The sequence below is a fragment of the Amborella trichopoda genome, chromosome 6 (assembly GCF_054954075.1).
Source record: "Amborella trichopoda isolate Santa Cruz 75 chromosome 6, AtrichopodaSantaCruz75HAP2 v2.0, whole genome shotgun sequence".
Lineage (NCBI taxonomy): Eukaryota > Viridiplantae > Streptophyta > Magnoliopsida > Amborellales > Amborellaceae > Amborella > Amborella trichopoda.
This window is the reverse complement of record NC_142341.1, coordinates 11825436-11840919: the sequence shown is the minus strand read 5'-3', so window position 1 is coordinate 11840919 and position 15484 is coordinate 11825436. Positions and strand designations below refer to the sequence as shown.

Below are 15484 nucleotides of genomic sequence, written 5' to 3'. Positions count from 1 at the left end.
AGAGACGCGGGTAAGAGCCAAGGAAGGATAGTTTAATCTTTCTTTTATTTTATTTTTTTGATTTGGGGGTATTTGCTAAGAAAATATATTTTGAAATTAAAAGTGAGAAGAAAAATTTTGATTGAGGGTAAATGGTATACGTCTACTCTTGAGTGGAGGAACACTTCATGTGAGAAAAGATGGTTGAGGTTGCAAGATGCATGTATCATATGTTGAGTGGAGGAACACTTCATGTGAGAAAAGATGGTTGAGATTGCAAGAAGCATGTGGCAAGATGCATGTATCATCTTGTATAAAACCCCTAAAAGTTCCCCTATTGAGTGCTACAAAGTGATTTTGCAACTTGCCTGATAAACTTCATCCTCACTAATTTTGGGAATAAATTTTAAAGAGAGAGAGATCGTATACCATGTATATTGCACATATGAAGTACAAACCCAGAATCCACCACACATACCCGTCACAGATGGTAGAGATTAGCCACTGCTCTGCTGACAGATGTAACAGAGAACAGCAGCTCATCCCTACTGTATGTCGATGAGATCAGAGTTGAAAAGGCCAGTCTGTGCACCCCATTCATAAATGCAAAAACACAACTCTTTTTCCATTCTATAAAGGAAATATATATAATGAGATCACTTACTTTTGATACAAGGTCACAATCATCATTGACTGCTAAATTTGAAATTGGGTGGTTGAATGTGTCATTGTTTAGGCCCCCAGTTCAAAACAAAATTTCTCAAACATTATGACAATTTAATCTGGTAGATTTTCACATCCAATGGATAAAAGTGATTGTGACTTTGTACTATAGTATACAACCTCTTTATAATACTGAAAAACCCGATCACTCCTAACATATCCATGGCATCAACCAAAATGATAAATGCATGTGTGAAGTTAGAAACTAATATTCAAAAACCTGCACAATAAAATGGACAATGATGCTTGAAAATTGGTGCTGTCATAGCCCTAGCTCACGGCCGGCAATAAAATCAATTAGAGATATTAATCTATTTACAACAAAACTGGAGAGAGAGAAAGAGAGAGAGAGACAGCAGGCTGTACGAAGGCATGTCCTCATTCTGCAGCACATTGCCCAGAGTGAGAGAGAGAGAGAGAGAGAGGGAGATTGCTAAGAGAGAAGGCTGTACGAGGGCATGTCCTCAATTCGCAGCACATCGTCCAAAAGAAATTCGCGCTCTAGCTGAGACCGTGTAGATTTTAGCACATCCTGAGGGGCCAAACCAAAAACCGCAGCATCAGTACCAAAAAGAATATTTCCCAAAAGCCATATGTAATATAGCAATTGCTGGGGGATGGAATGTACATTGAAATCCATGTAGGAGGCATTCCTGGCAAGCCATTGTTCATCCATAACCATGAAAGCCACACAGTAAAGCAAGTCAAAGGCCCACTCATATTCTGAAAATTGTGAAACCCCACTTAAAATGAATCTCTGGATTGGATAGAAGATTGCCCATACGGGTTTATTGCACTCTCTCTAAATGCATGTTTGCATGCATGTGTGAAGAGCAAGCAATTGAGACAGAGAGTGAAGAGCGAGCGAGCGAGAGCGAGAGTGAGAGCGAGAGAGAGAGAGAGAGAGAGAGAGAGAATTATTTCACCAAGTACACATCCTACAGAACTAATTTAGCAACATGGTTGTACGTAGACTTGTTGGCTAGACACTGATGGCTTACCTGAGAGCATCTGCATGAAGATTGTCCCAATCAATGTGCTGGGTTTCGCTATAAGAAAGCAAGAGCAATGATCAACTTTAGATTGGTTCCAAGAAGGAATATTAATCAGATGAAATGTTGTCATTTGATAACTGAGTTTCATCATATATTCAGTAAACAATGAAATGATAATTCTATGTTCTCTGCTAAAAAAATGGACATTCCATGAGTTAAAATCATATTACTGACCCTTCAGGAGATAAGAATAAGAAAACAAGTGACAGAAAAGCAAGTGAATTATTGCTGGTTTTAGAAATCATTCAAATGTACATGTAATACTCACAAATGACATCTTTTCTTTTCTCTTTTTTTTTTTCCCATTTTTTTGGGGGGAGGAATCCATCCATCCCATCCCCATCTCATCTGCAGATGGTAAAGAGCTGTCTTCACATGCAGCCATGTAAAATAGCCAGCCGGCAATATTAAGTTGCTGCAATGCTCTCACTCTCTCTCTCTCCAAAAAAAAAAAAAAATGCAGTGGAAATACCAGCACTGCTCTGCCATGCACATGCCTTTCTCTTTCATTCTTAGGGCAGGCCACCACAAACAAATAGAATCGATAGATATAATGATAGATGGATCGACAGACAGAGAGATAGATAGAGGGATGGGGGGAGGGAGGGGGACATTCCGAAAAACAAAGAAAAACGTGGCATCGTATTATATCAAGCAGACACAATAAATCTCTTCCTTAAACTACTATCATACTGGCAATCTTTTCAAGACCTGCATTATTTTGTAGAAGTGTTTAAAATCAATGGAGTCTTAGTATTTTTCTTTGTAATTCATCTATTTCTAAGGATAAATTAGGAATGAAATACGGATTTTGATACTATAAGCAATGGTGAAGTAAATCCCAAAGCAGAAAAAAAGACTGGCAATGACCCTTACGGGAATGTAGATCTAACATCTGCATGATCATGAAGGTAATGTTTACACCAGCTACAGCAAATGGGTACTCCCAAGTGGCTCTTTTCCCTCTCTGCTTCTTCAGTAGTCGCTGGAACGAAGTCTGCCATACTAGATTCATTTAGAACCTTAAGTCACAATTGTTGAAAAGTTACTAATGTTGAATTAATATCTTGGATTGCAAATTCAAGGATGACACAGAAATGGAGAACAGAAAAGTATAGTTCCACAAAATATTCCTTGTAACATGATTGCTTCACATATTTTGTTAACCAAGGGACAACCAGAAATGTCCTGTATGCTTCTCAAAAAGATCTTTGCATCTGCAGCGTACAAGGTCAGCATGTGAAAGAGAAATTCCAGGCAACAAACAAGAAGATAAAAAGAAAAAGAAAAAAAAAACACATCCAAAGGAATCGTAGCATACATTTAGAAGAGCATTCAAACGAATTCTTAACAAGCATGGATATGAGAATTGGGATAACCAATTCCCTCATGCAGGAGAACTTTGAGCCATAGAAGTCAATTGGACATATATGGAGTGATTATCCATTGTCATCTCGTACCACAAAATTCTCCTTGCCTTTCTCAACAAAAGGCAATGGACATCACTCTCATAGAAAAATCAGTCAAGAGCAAACTCAAGAATACCTAACCAGCCAGAGAAATGAGATGACAATTCTGTTATCGTGTATTCAATTTGGATTGTGAGATACCCATATTAGGTGGCCCAGGCTAAAGATCAGTCAAGAGCAAACTCAAGAATACCTAACTAGCCAAAGAAATGAGATGACAATTCTGTTATCGTGTATTGAATTAGGATTGTGAGATACCCACATTTGGTGGCCCAGGCTATGGTAATAGATGCTACAGTTAAGAATATCTAACACTTTGAGCAATCAAAGTAATATACCACAATATAGTAACTGGTAAAGAAGATCGAGCACATCATGATGATTCACCTTATATTCGATATCAATTTTTTCTATTCTATTACTGTTGTTAGAGAGGGTTCAAATGTAGAACACACTTAATGAAAGACTTGAAGATTCAACAAGAATCTTCAATAGTTGAACATCCACTTCCTTGATTAATTTATAATATTCCAGTCCTAATGAGAAATTCTTCACAATTAAATCAGTTTACAATCACCAGAGCATGAGATAAATCTCAAAATGTGCAGGCAATACGAGAACAAAATCAGTAACCGCTAACAATGGAATAATGAAAAATATGTAGGAACCCCAAGGTTGGCAAAAGCATTTCCTCCTTTAGATGCAAACGCTTCTACCATGTTAATCTTTTAGGATATACTGTTTTGAGGGAAATTTATTTACTACTCGCTAAACATATTCCTATGAACATGCATACATACATATATTTTGGTCATTTTATTTTATTGGAATTATTATTTTTAACAAGTTGACACCCAATAAGAACTACACATGCCCCAAATTTCAGGTCAATATGATTACTAAAATAAAAAGTAAAATTCAAATATAAAATACACTTTAAGCCGTCTGATCAAAGATCGGATATCTCAGAGGCTAACCAAAGTTAGTATTCAGCATTAGCCATTCGGTGCAAACTCACCATAGTTTTTCCTACCCACATATACACATATGAGCATAAAACAATGACTAAATACTACCACCACACTATAAAGATTATCATGCCCACAACAAAATTCATTGTTCTTTTAACAAGTATTTCTAACATGTTTTTTCATGCTCCCCAAATAAAATTTGTACAGTTGCTCCATCCAACTTCTACTACAGGCAAATGATGTCCTTTACATGATCTAACAATCAAAATCACCTTTGCAAACTACAAAAGTGCTGTGCATATGACAGTATGACTGTATTCCATTAGCATTTTGTTGAGAAGAATCTGGTTTGTACTATTCCTCGGTACTTGGTCACATCTCACATAAAAAACGTAGGCAAACTATACAACCACTCCTTTCTCTGCATCCTTAAAATATCTTTAATCTAGAATAGCATACACTGTCTTTTTCTAATTAGAAATCATCCAAAGCAGAAGGTTAACAAGTATACGGGCACACAAATATCTAATCCCCGGATACAACAGTTCTGATCAAAGTAAGCCTGCATCTTGATGTACCAGTGTACGAAGCAGAAAGAGCATCAGATCCACAGTAGTTATTTGCTTGCTCATTGGATGTCCAACTGTCCACCGATAGTGTGTCACTTGTTTTAGCATCAACTGTGTGTTACCAGTTTTTGCATTATGCTGTATTTAAATTGCCCCTCTTTCTCCCTCCATTCTTTTTTCTCTTCTTCGTCTTTTTCCCTCTAGTTTGTTCTCTGAGCACCTAACTTGTAGGCTGCCGTCTTTTTTTGTTCTAATTATGTAATTTTCTAATATTTCAATACAAGTACTTAAAAAAAACAGTTCTGATCAAAGAATAGAAAGCTACAACTAGCCTGGGCGACATTACTGATAGTTATTTCTATTCCTAAATGTACATGAGTTTTATTCTTAACTCTGTAGACGACAAACCCAACTAAATGAAAATCTACAAAACAAGAATATCCTCATAAACAGATAGGTAAATTGCAAAGCAGTGAGTAGTTAACTTTCCCTAGTTTCTTTACAATACAGTAGGACAAAAGAAGAACAGCCCACAAGTAGCAGGAGATGTATCTTACGGAAAATGTTTTTGCAAAGAAGAGTAAGTTCTCCAAAGAAATAAAGCCAGCTCCCCTGGTAATCAGAATAAAAAAAAATGTCTACGTTAATCAGAAGCAGATAAAGAACCACTAATGTAGTTACTAAGAAAGAGGACCTACTAATTTTTGGAACTTTAAAGGAGAGTATTAGAACCTAAAGTCAGTTGATGGATCTCTTCCTTGCCATCCCATTTCCTTCCATTGTTCAGATATTAGACCTTGAAGCTTTGTTTCAGGGTAAGTAGCATTCCACAGAGCCCTCAAAGCTTCCTGTTAGCACAAAATATCGTGATAATCATATAAAAAGACAGCAAGAAATATTCTAGTGCAAACCATGCTCACACAGCTAATGAGAACATTAATGGGGAGTACGCTTTTTTTGTCATTTAGATAGCAATGCATTTAGAAATGACAACATAATTTCTTTGAAGTCTTACCTCAATTAGTTTAATCATGCATTCCTAGCATATTTATGTGTAATGCTCCGAAATAACTAATGAAGTACAGTTCTAATTAAAGACTACAATAAAACAAAATAATATAAATACAAAATAGCAAGTATTCATAAAATTATACAGATTTATATCTAAGTTGACAGATACAGAGGAGTATGACTTTTTTTGTCTAAGTTTTCTTACTCTGAACCATCACAGTTGATAACTTGATAGTTGATATGCATGTCCTTTTCATTTTTTCCGAGAAGTTGTGCATGTAACATTTTGAAAAGTTTGAAAGACCTACATGTCCCAAAAAAAAAAGAAAAAAAGAAAAGAAAGGAAAATGCCCCATGTTTATGCTATGTCAAACACTATTGATAATAGTTGAATGGCAAATGAATCTACTTGTGCAAGATATTGCACAGCACAAGTTGAAGTAAATGTGTTAATTTATCATTAACCACTAGGTGAGTCATGATTGGACCTCTACCGACCTAGAGTTTGCTACCAAGTGGTTGAAAACCTCGCCAAAATAGTTTCCAGCAAGAAATATTTTTCTAATCTTTCCTTCTGCCTTCTTGTTATTTATTTCTACATTTAAGTCCTCAAAACCTCCTTTTGCTGCTTGAAACCTCACCACACATGCCTTATTTAAAATGTTTTTCTTTTCTTTCATTTCTTATTCTACCTTATGTTTTGAGGCAGGTTACTGGTGGGATTTGAACCTTGGACGTTGTGCCACAACCCCTCCTTCATGCCCCCACCTCAAATCCCCAATTCCTTCTATTTTTCTGCTGCATTCTTTTTCTTATCTACTTTTTGTTTGTCGTATTTTTTTAACCCTTTCTTTTTTCTTTGCATCTATTAGTTATGGTTTTGTTTCCTTCATGGTAGGGGACCACCCAAGACCACCACCAAGAACTGTGTCAAGACTAGCACATAGGTGGGCCCCCCATCGAACCACTTGAGTTTTAGAAACCCTAGGCCAAGGAATTTAGCAATCTTCTTTAACGATTAAACCTTCTTGGAAAATTGTGGTAGTCATAAATTTTGCAAATTTAGTATTGGTAAGTGTGTCCCTTTTCTTTTTTGTTTTACAAGCTAGTTTATCTTCCTAGTTACAAAGGGACTAGTTTCCTAAAATTACAAAGGAAATCTTCCAGTACCTTATTCTGGGGAAGAGGAAGATTTAAGATATATTTAACTTACCCTTTTTTTCCAAGGAATGACAAATATAGAGGTATAACATGCGCCAACTACTATGCAAGGCCAACTCCTGCAAAAATGTAAGTCCCTCATCTCAGCTCTAAACAAGTCAACTTGATGCAATTAGCATTTTTACTTTTATGAAGTTTTTTAGAAGATTGAAATTAGGTTTGGAGTTATTTGGGTTTCTAGTTTTCTTTTAGGGCATTTGTGTTTTCTTTTCTTGTACAGAGGTGAGGGATAAAATTAGATGTTTAATTTTAAAAGATGAAGGGTTAGGATTTAGTTTTTATTAAAGCAAATTTGCTTATTATGATTTTTATTTATCCTATAAATATGTAAATATTGGGCAAAAAATGAGAACAATAATTTATTTTGGGTCTTGTGAAAATAACTTTTTTGGGGTAGACTCCCTTCAAACCCAGAGAGGGCATAATATCTCATCCCTTTATTTTTATTTTATTTTTTTAGTTTGTTTATTTTCTATCTCCCTCTTCCTTGTATCACAAGTCCATAGTTTAATTAAAACTAATAAGCTTAATTCAATCCAAGCAATCTAGCAAACCTCCATTCAACCTTCTATCCATCCTATTATAATTATCAGACCTACTTTAACCCCGATACATAACTATTTCACCCTATTTGCTGGACCTGGAAACCCCAGGACTAATTCCTTGGCCTGAACCCCTAACTTCCTGTTCCTAGTATCACCTTCTGATGCCCACATTAACCACTGGTAATTTTCCCTTACCATATTCATATTATCTGATATGGACCGGTCTTTCCATGACGATCAGATCGCTCCAACCTCTGAAATCCATCACTAGTTTGAATCTCTCTACCACCTAACCAAACTCCAATTGGAACATAGCCCCATCTTTCAAAAATCCTCCCTGCAATGTCCTAAGCCTTGTTGTACTGTGAATTTCGGGTAGGTTTCCCCATCTTTTACAGACCTGATCTTAACCCAAACGGCTCCCCAACCCTATCAAAACCTTGCCTACAAGCCTACCATATTCCCAAGAACATTCGACCTCATGAACCCCCAATTTGAGTCAACAAATTGTAACCAGTTCCAAAAACCTGCCAATCCCTATATAACTGTCCAGGCCTTTGAAAACCACCCTCTATTTCATTACACTCATGTACAATCCTAATAACGTTGGTGTTACAACACATTTCTGTCTTTCATTTTCATCTTTTTCCTTTTGGCTTGTAATTTCTGCCGTTATTTTATCTTCATTTTATAATTATCTATGTATGTAACTATACGTGCATGCAACTTTTTTTTCTTTAGTTATCAAAGAGATTGATATTTTGTTTTCTTTTAAGCAACTTTTCACATTGTTTTAAGAAAATTTCAAAATGCTATGTTGCGATCAAGTTAGAAACCCTATAACGTAAGAGAACTTCCTATTACAGTACCAAGTACTAGGAATCATAACAAGGAAAAGAGAAATATAAATAATGATGCCTTTTGCAGAAGAGAGCATGAGGATATGAAGGTAGGGATGATAAACGTCTAAAGAAACTACGAAAATTATAATGAAAATTTCAGCATAAGTGAAAAAAACTTGGAATGATGAACCCAAGTTAAGGCTTCAGAATAATGAGACATGAACCATGAAGGTAAGGAGCCAAAACCCTAGAAACGGCTCTAAGTGTAAAGCAAGAAACCCATAAATAAGACTACAAATACCATATCCATGGCCCATCAAGGCAGAGCAATAAATATACAAGTATGGATGATGGAAGTTCAATAAGAAACCCCTAACTCGATTGAAACCAATTTTTACAGTAACAGATATCACTGGAAGACGATTGAAGGATCAAGGGAGACGTGGAAAGCTGGACGGGGGGGCTTCACATCTGTCATAAGTCCTTTGGTGGTGCAAATATGCAAAACAGGATCCCAAATTTTCAACGATGAGGACCACGGAACTAAACATACTTTGTTTGTCAATATTGGTTTAGTCCTACATAAAAACCTCAATATACTCGGGATGTATTTCATCATGAGATGTTTTATATTCCGGACTCATGAGAAATTTTGGCAAAGTTTTACGTTGGCTGCCTACCTAACACAACCCACCCCATTCACCCGGGCTTGGGACGGGTTAAGGGAAAGTTTAAGGTCTTCACCCTTCTTAGTTCTTCGACCATTCGTAAACCTGAAATTCTTTTCCTATCCCAACCACACACACTTTCTAAGCATTTCTGGCATTAAAAATCAACACTTGGGATGGTACCAAAAAGATATGTCACACATCCTAGCAAAGTAAAGCTCAACCTTTCTATAGCTTAGATAGTACACTCCAATATTTACGGAACAATATGGTATCAGACATCCCTAACAAAAAGTTCTAGCAAGTGCCACAATTAGTAGCAACAAAATAACTTTGTTGGTTTGTCCAGAATGTCCTAGACCACAAATTCATATGAAAAAATAGCTTGTATTTCTGAAACTAATGGGATTCGAGTCTTTGGGAAGTTTGCATAAAACATAGTCAAGTGTAACCATTTACCATTGTGTGACATAACAAAGCAGCTAGAACACTTAACTTTCAGCCATTACTCTTTAAGTTCAATGTCAATCAATTACCCAATCAGCTGTTATGTCTCTAGTTTCAATTTATAGCTAACTTACTATAAAATGGGAAAGCGCATATGCCTGTGAACTAATTTCTACCACCGCAAGGCCAATCATACTCACGAGAGAAACAGCAGAACTTGACCAAGCAGTGATCCATTACATATTTGTAGAAGACCAGAATCCTTACGATTAATAAATGGTAGTAAAAAAGTTAAGACAGTGAGAGTTTAAGTATGCATGGTAGTCCCTTGCCTTCTCCTTAAGCTGTATAAGGTGAGATTTGTACATTTACAGACTCTACTTGTGCACAGGATGAAAAGCCTCATCCGAAGAAATGAACTAATTGCATATCAAACATGTAGACAAGTAGATATTGCATTGAGGGCAAGTTTCACCTGGTGATCAGGCCTTGAAGAATCAAAGTCAACCTTCATGCGATTTTTCAAGCGCCGCAATCTTTCTTCCTGCAACAAGCAACGAATAAAAAACATCAGTGATGCATATCAAAGATAAGACAGTTAGTGATGGCAATATAAAGTATTGTAGAAAATGGGAACCAACAAATGTTCTATTTTCTTCACTACTGTTTTATTAAGGCTTGCCTGTATTGGAGTCAAAGTGGCACAAATTCGCTCATAAGTTCCCTTGCGTTGAATGCACACACAAGAAAGACCCCTCCCAAGCCATGCTGGTGTTCCACTAGTTATAGCTACAAAAAACAAGTATCCAGGATGATTAGATCATGGATCATTAAAATTTGTAGAACAAGAGAAGTCTCTGAAAAGTATGAACTTGACTTGTGCAAAGGCAATGCAAGTTCAAAATTTTCCACACGAGCAGCATTAGGGGACAAAAACACCACAATCTCTGCTATCATAGCATGTTACTGTCCCAGCAACCCAAAAGATAACTAACAATAAGTGGTGTTGTAAAGTTTGGCTGCCTCAGGGCCTAGTTCATCAAGGACCCTAGGAGCATCACCTAGGGCCATGGGGCCTAGTGTGGAAGGGTCTCTAGGAAAATGCCTAGTTGGGGCCCTTGGCCTGCCTTGCCCACTTCTTCTTCTTCTTCTTTGTGCTCATTTAACACTTTAGAGTCCTTCTCATGCTCTCATCATCGAACACTTATAGAGGGCTCGCTCACTTGGAGTTCTTCATGCACTCTCCTCATCGAACAATTCGACGGCTCTCTCTCTCTCTCTCTCTCTCCATCCGAACTCCTCCCCCTCTAGCACAATGTTGCCTTTGGGGTGCCACAATCATGAGGATGTGACCGGGCCTAGGTGGTCACGAAGCGTCCTAGGCAGTGGCTTCCAAATTCCTAAACATTGACAATATGATCATAACAAAATCTGGTCATATTGACTCGGTGCAATGGATAAATAGCCAGTCATTGTCATAGGTTAAAATGTTTTATGTTAACTTGGTATTAGCAAGCTTGAAACATAAGCTAGATTGAAATGTTTCTCTACTTGGTCCACATAGAAGACCAGGATAGACATTCTAATCATTACTTGTGATTTATATTTGTACTAAGCTGATAATAGTATATATCATTCTTGAATTCTTTTCATGACCCCAGATTCTCATGTAATAAGCAAAACAGTTGTGCGATTTGATGTGATTGCACATGTTCCATATGAATGGATATTATGTAAACAATGAAAAGCAACCATTTGCTCTCAATCTTGAGGGATTTTGTTCATCTTCATCCTTCTCTCATTCCTTTTAAGATTTCTTCAACTAGAACATTATCAAGAGAAATACAAGGAACCCTTTTCTTATTGGTAACACTGTAAAAGAAGGGAGGGGGAAGGATGGAAACCTATCATTCTCATTCAGCACCAAGTGACACAAGGGACCCTTTGCCATTGCTCTGACCCTCTCCTTCATAAGATCAGCATAAACCATATGGGACAAACAATGTACGGCCATTGGGAATATGGCTGTGCGGCCCTCTCATCCCAAAGTTCTTTTGCTACAAAGCGATACAGCAATTGCTTCCTTTTTGTCAACTGTCACCACCCTTCCCTCCGCCTCTATACTGCCTTCCACGTGTTCAAAAACTCAAACTTGGTGGCAAGTTGCTCACTGCCAAAACTATCAAGACTCGCCAAGTTAAACAGTCAACTAAACAAAGCTCAGGTAAGTTTTTCAAATTTTTTGGGAACAGCTTTAAAATAAATAAATAATCCATAACGGGATTTGGACTTAGCTTGCCATTAAGCCAAACCCAATTTCTAACACATCAAAAAATGCCATTTATATTTCAAAGTAAGAAAAATGGTGGACTAGGATTTGTGTAGCCTTACCCCAAATAGTTGGGATAAGGCTCTGATGGTGATGATGATGATTTTAAAATAATACAGATCATCAAAAACCCCGGCACACTTTATTTTTTAAAATTATCAAACTTCCCCACCGGATGAATCGAGCTGTTTCAGAGAATTTCTCCAACTAGGAAATGAGTATTTATAATTAATTCACTACTTTCCAGTACAGCACCACCTTAGTATGTGGTTGTATCCTGCCATTCACCTGCAGAGTAATTGATCTACCTCAACTAGTGCCATGATTTGACGGCTTTTTTCCTCTCTGTCAAGAACGACCTCTGGATTGTCAAAACAAAGATCCATCACCACAATCGTGATTTGTGACAATTGTTCATCATGGTTTATGACAGGCTGTATGGTTTATGACAGGCTGTGGGGTGGCTCCCAACCCTAGTGAATTTCTAATGGCAAAGCAGCTTATGACGATCTGCTATGACATTGCTGCATTTGCTAAGGGCAGACAGAATAATTACCTTACGTCGCATTTGGATGAGCCCCTGGATTGCAGTATTTTAAGTAGATTAGCAACTGAGAAAACAGGCTCAGATTTTCCCAGTGGTTGTGGTGTGTTTGGTGGGCCCCAAAGCATGAATGCACAAGCATGAAACACCTATTTTCATGGCCACTTGGAAATCCAAAAGAACTTATTCAAACTGACTTTCCTGTCTTCCCCCCCTCCAGGAATATTGTAAAACCTCTAATGAGCACGTCTAATGGGGCCCCAAATTCAAGAACGTGTGTTGCATTGATAGAGATGCCAAACAGAGCCAAGGCATGGTGGAGGTTATATTTAGCATCCTTGCATTTGTTCCATATGCCCTTATACGATCCTTGGTCCGGGCAAAATCCAACATAGCCAAAGCAACTGAAACTTTCAATTTTGAACGGAGAAGAAAAACTTATACAACAACAGAATCTTGTGGCAAAGTCAAAACAATGTGGGACCAAAGAAAAGGGGCTCTCTTTTAGATTTGAGATTTCACAAGTTAATGCTGGAAGAAGCATAATACTACAAGCATTTGATATTCAAGCTCCTTGAACCTTAAAATTTATCAGAGAAAGAAAAGCTAGACTACATCTCAAATTAATCCAGCAAAATAGTTCAAACTTCAAAGCCCAAACCATAAACTGAAAACCAGGGAAATCAATTAAGACATTCATAATGCCTAAAAAAAGTCATTAAAAGAATGAAATAAAGAAAGCAAGAAATCCTACGCACTAGAATAGGCTTATCCAAATTGACAACAAAACCACGGAACTCAAAGAATTCTTGAAAGAATATGATGATTCATGGCAGAAGACAGTATATAGCAAAAAAAAAAAAAAAGAACTGGAAAACCATTAAATAAATGGAATAAAAGAACCGAAGAACTGCAAAACAATACTAAAAAATAGAAAGGGAAATCAAAGAACACATAAAAGGTCAAACAGATAGAGGGATTCAGAGAGCAAAAGTTTAGCGAGAGTAGACTAGCAAACTTAGAAAGAAGAATACCAAACGAATCGTACATGGAGAACATCAAAAAAGCCCAAGAACACATAATAAGTAGCGAAAAAACAGCAGATTTCAGTAAATTGATCTCAAACATAAGAGTGAGAGTGAGAGTGAGAGAGAGAGATAGAGAGATCCATAAGACTGATTTCAGTAAACTGATTCGCGTATAAGAAAAAATGAAAAAAAGGGACAGAGAAAGAAAGAGAGTACCTGAGGACCCTGAACCATGTCCGCACCTAGAGAGAGAAGAATGAGAGAGAATCCTTATTGCTACACATGAACCCTGCCTTTCGACGCTCATTTCAGAGAGAGAGAGAGAGAAAGAGAGACAGAGGAGCAGTTGCAGTACCCACGTACTCCGTTCGCGCGAATTTGTAACGGGCGGTCTCAAGCTCACTTTAAATAGGAGAGAGAATGACGCGAAAGGTCTCTGCATACTCTCTTAATGACAATATGATCCCATATTTAGTGTAAGTTTGTAACGCTCCAAGGTGCACGACGCCCGGATCTTCACGGGTAGGGATGGCAACGGGTCGGGTCCAGCTGAACCGGGACCCAAGTCCAACTTTTGGATCATATCTCGGATCCATTGCCACCACTTTATTTTTTATTTTTTTTATTTTTATTTTTTTTTTGGGAATAGTTTATATAGAGCCTAGCCTCTAAACAATCAAATTAGAGCCTACATCAAAATTTTCACTAGAATAAGTTGTTTTGATGCTCAAATATCATCAAATTGATCAGATCGACATCAAGTTGCATCAACAAGAGAAAAAAATGGATTTCAAATTTTGAAAAATAGTACATATTATAACTCATATTTGGACAGTCAATTTTCAAGATTATCAAGTTTTTATAGATCTGCTTGATCTTCAGTATTTTTTTAAGCTTAGAATTTTATAACTAAAGATGAAAATATATTTTAAGGCTATCACAAAACTTTCCAGTTTTGAAACCATATTTATCAATATTATTTGAATGTGAGCTCTAATTGGATTGTTTAGAGCCTCGGCTCTATACAAACCGTACCCTTCTTCTTCTTTTTTGTCTTTTTTTTTTTACTATCATATACCCAATGTTTATGAGGTTTTTTTTTTTTTTTTGCCAATAATATTGTAAATGTTGACAGTATTATGATAATATGAACACCTAGTGTGCGCTTAAAGACACATGATTGGGTTGGGTCCGACTGGACCCGAAGCAAGACTCAACTAGTATTGGGGTCTAAAATTTGGACCCATACCTAGACAGAGGTCGGGTATACCCGTTGGGTCCCGGGTCTATTGCCACCCCTATTCACAGGTAGCTTGGTAGGTGAATATAGCGTGAGACGTGATACATGAATCAGGTTTGCTAATATGATACATAGAAATCTCTACCGTCTGTTGTCAAAAGGAACGGTTCTGATGTGAGCGGTTCCTCCCAACACACTTCAAGAAATATGTCATTTTCCATGAGTAATATAGCCAAATTCCCAAAAGAAGTGGTAGGTTTTCTAACAGCATAAGGTACTAATATGCGGTGGTTTAAAATGGTCATCTGATTCACTAGATCGGGATGGATAAGTGGGCAATACTAGTATGAGAAGCCCAATCACCACGATATTTTATAGTTTTCTATTATCTTAGAGTTTGTTTGTTTTCAATATACAAGAATCACACGATCCGGATTGTAATCGATGATTTGTAGGGACACTGTCCGGTAATCATTTTCAAATCATTGAATTTTGCGAGTTAGGCATATTGATTTTTTTTATATTTTTGTCCTTAATTTCATGGAGAAGAGATGCCTCTACTCATTTTTTTTCATATAAATTAGGGAGTTAGCATTTTTTAAAGTGCCAATAATAATTAGGTATGGGGATGCTACTATAAGGGTAGCAATGGTTCAGGTAGAGGTCGGGTCCGGCTGGACCAGGATTGGGACCCGAACCCAAACCCGAATAAGTTAAAATTCGAGTCTAGATTTTGAACTTTGATCCGGCCTTTCGAATCCAAATTTAAACCCATACTCGTATCCAAAGTCGAGTCTACCCGTCAGGTCCCAGGTCCAATGGGGTCCATAGCCATCCCTAGCT

The 15484-nt window shown here is 37.2% G+C and overlaps 1 protein-coding gene across 7 annotated transcripts; it reads right to left on the bottom strand.

Annotated features, from left to right (window-relative positions):
* Positions 1-945: 945 nt before the first annotated feature.
* On the bottom strand, positions 946-13778 carry LOC18438121 (ELMO/CED-12 family protein). 7 transcript variants are annotated; one of them, XR_016056792.1, is made up of 9 exons: positions 13618-13778; positions 10183-10289; positions 9976-10044; positions 5499-5614; positions 5324-5378; positions 2634-2974; positions 1704-1751; positions 1331-1425; positions 946-1234 (listed from the first exon to the last, which is right to left on the bottom strand). XR_016056792.1 is itself a non-coding variant. In XM_011626598.3 (9 exons), exons 1-9 carry the CDS (start codon positions 13706-13708, stop codon positions 1136-1138), a joined length of 801 nt encoding a protein of 266 aa, XP_011624900.1. In that variant the 5' UTR covers positions 13709-13778; the 3' UTR covers positions 946-1135. The 7 variants fall into 7 exon arrangements, 3 of the variants coding, with proteins under 3 accessions (XP_011624900.1, XP_020525533.1, XP_088724735.1); XM_011626598.3 differs by having other exon boundaries at positions 2634-2754; XM_020669874.2 differs by having other exon boundaries at positions 1331-1355; positions 2634-2754.
* Between the last annotated feature and the right edge of the window lie 1706 nt (positions 13779-15484).

Excerpts from the sequence above, each read along its gene's own strand:
- LOC18438121 (XM_011626598.3), bottom strand. The coding sequence starts at position 13,708 with ATGAGCGTCGAAAGGCAGGGTTCATGTGTAGCAATAAGGATTCTCTCT. Across the intron at positions 1,426-1,703 it reads CTTCATGCAGATGCTCTCAG|AATATGAGTGGGCCTTTGAC; the intron begins GTAAGCCATCAG and ends CACAATTTTCAG. Across the intron at positions 1,235-1,330 it reads CCTCCTACATGGATTTCAAT|GATGTGCTAAAATCTACACG; the intron begins GTACATTCCATC and ends TTGGCCCCTCAG.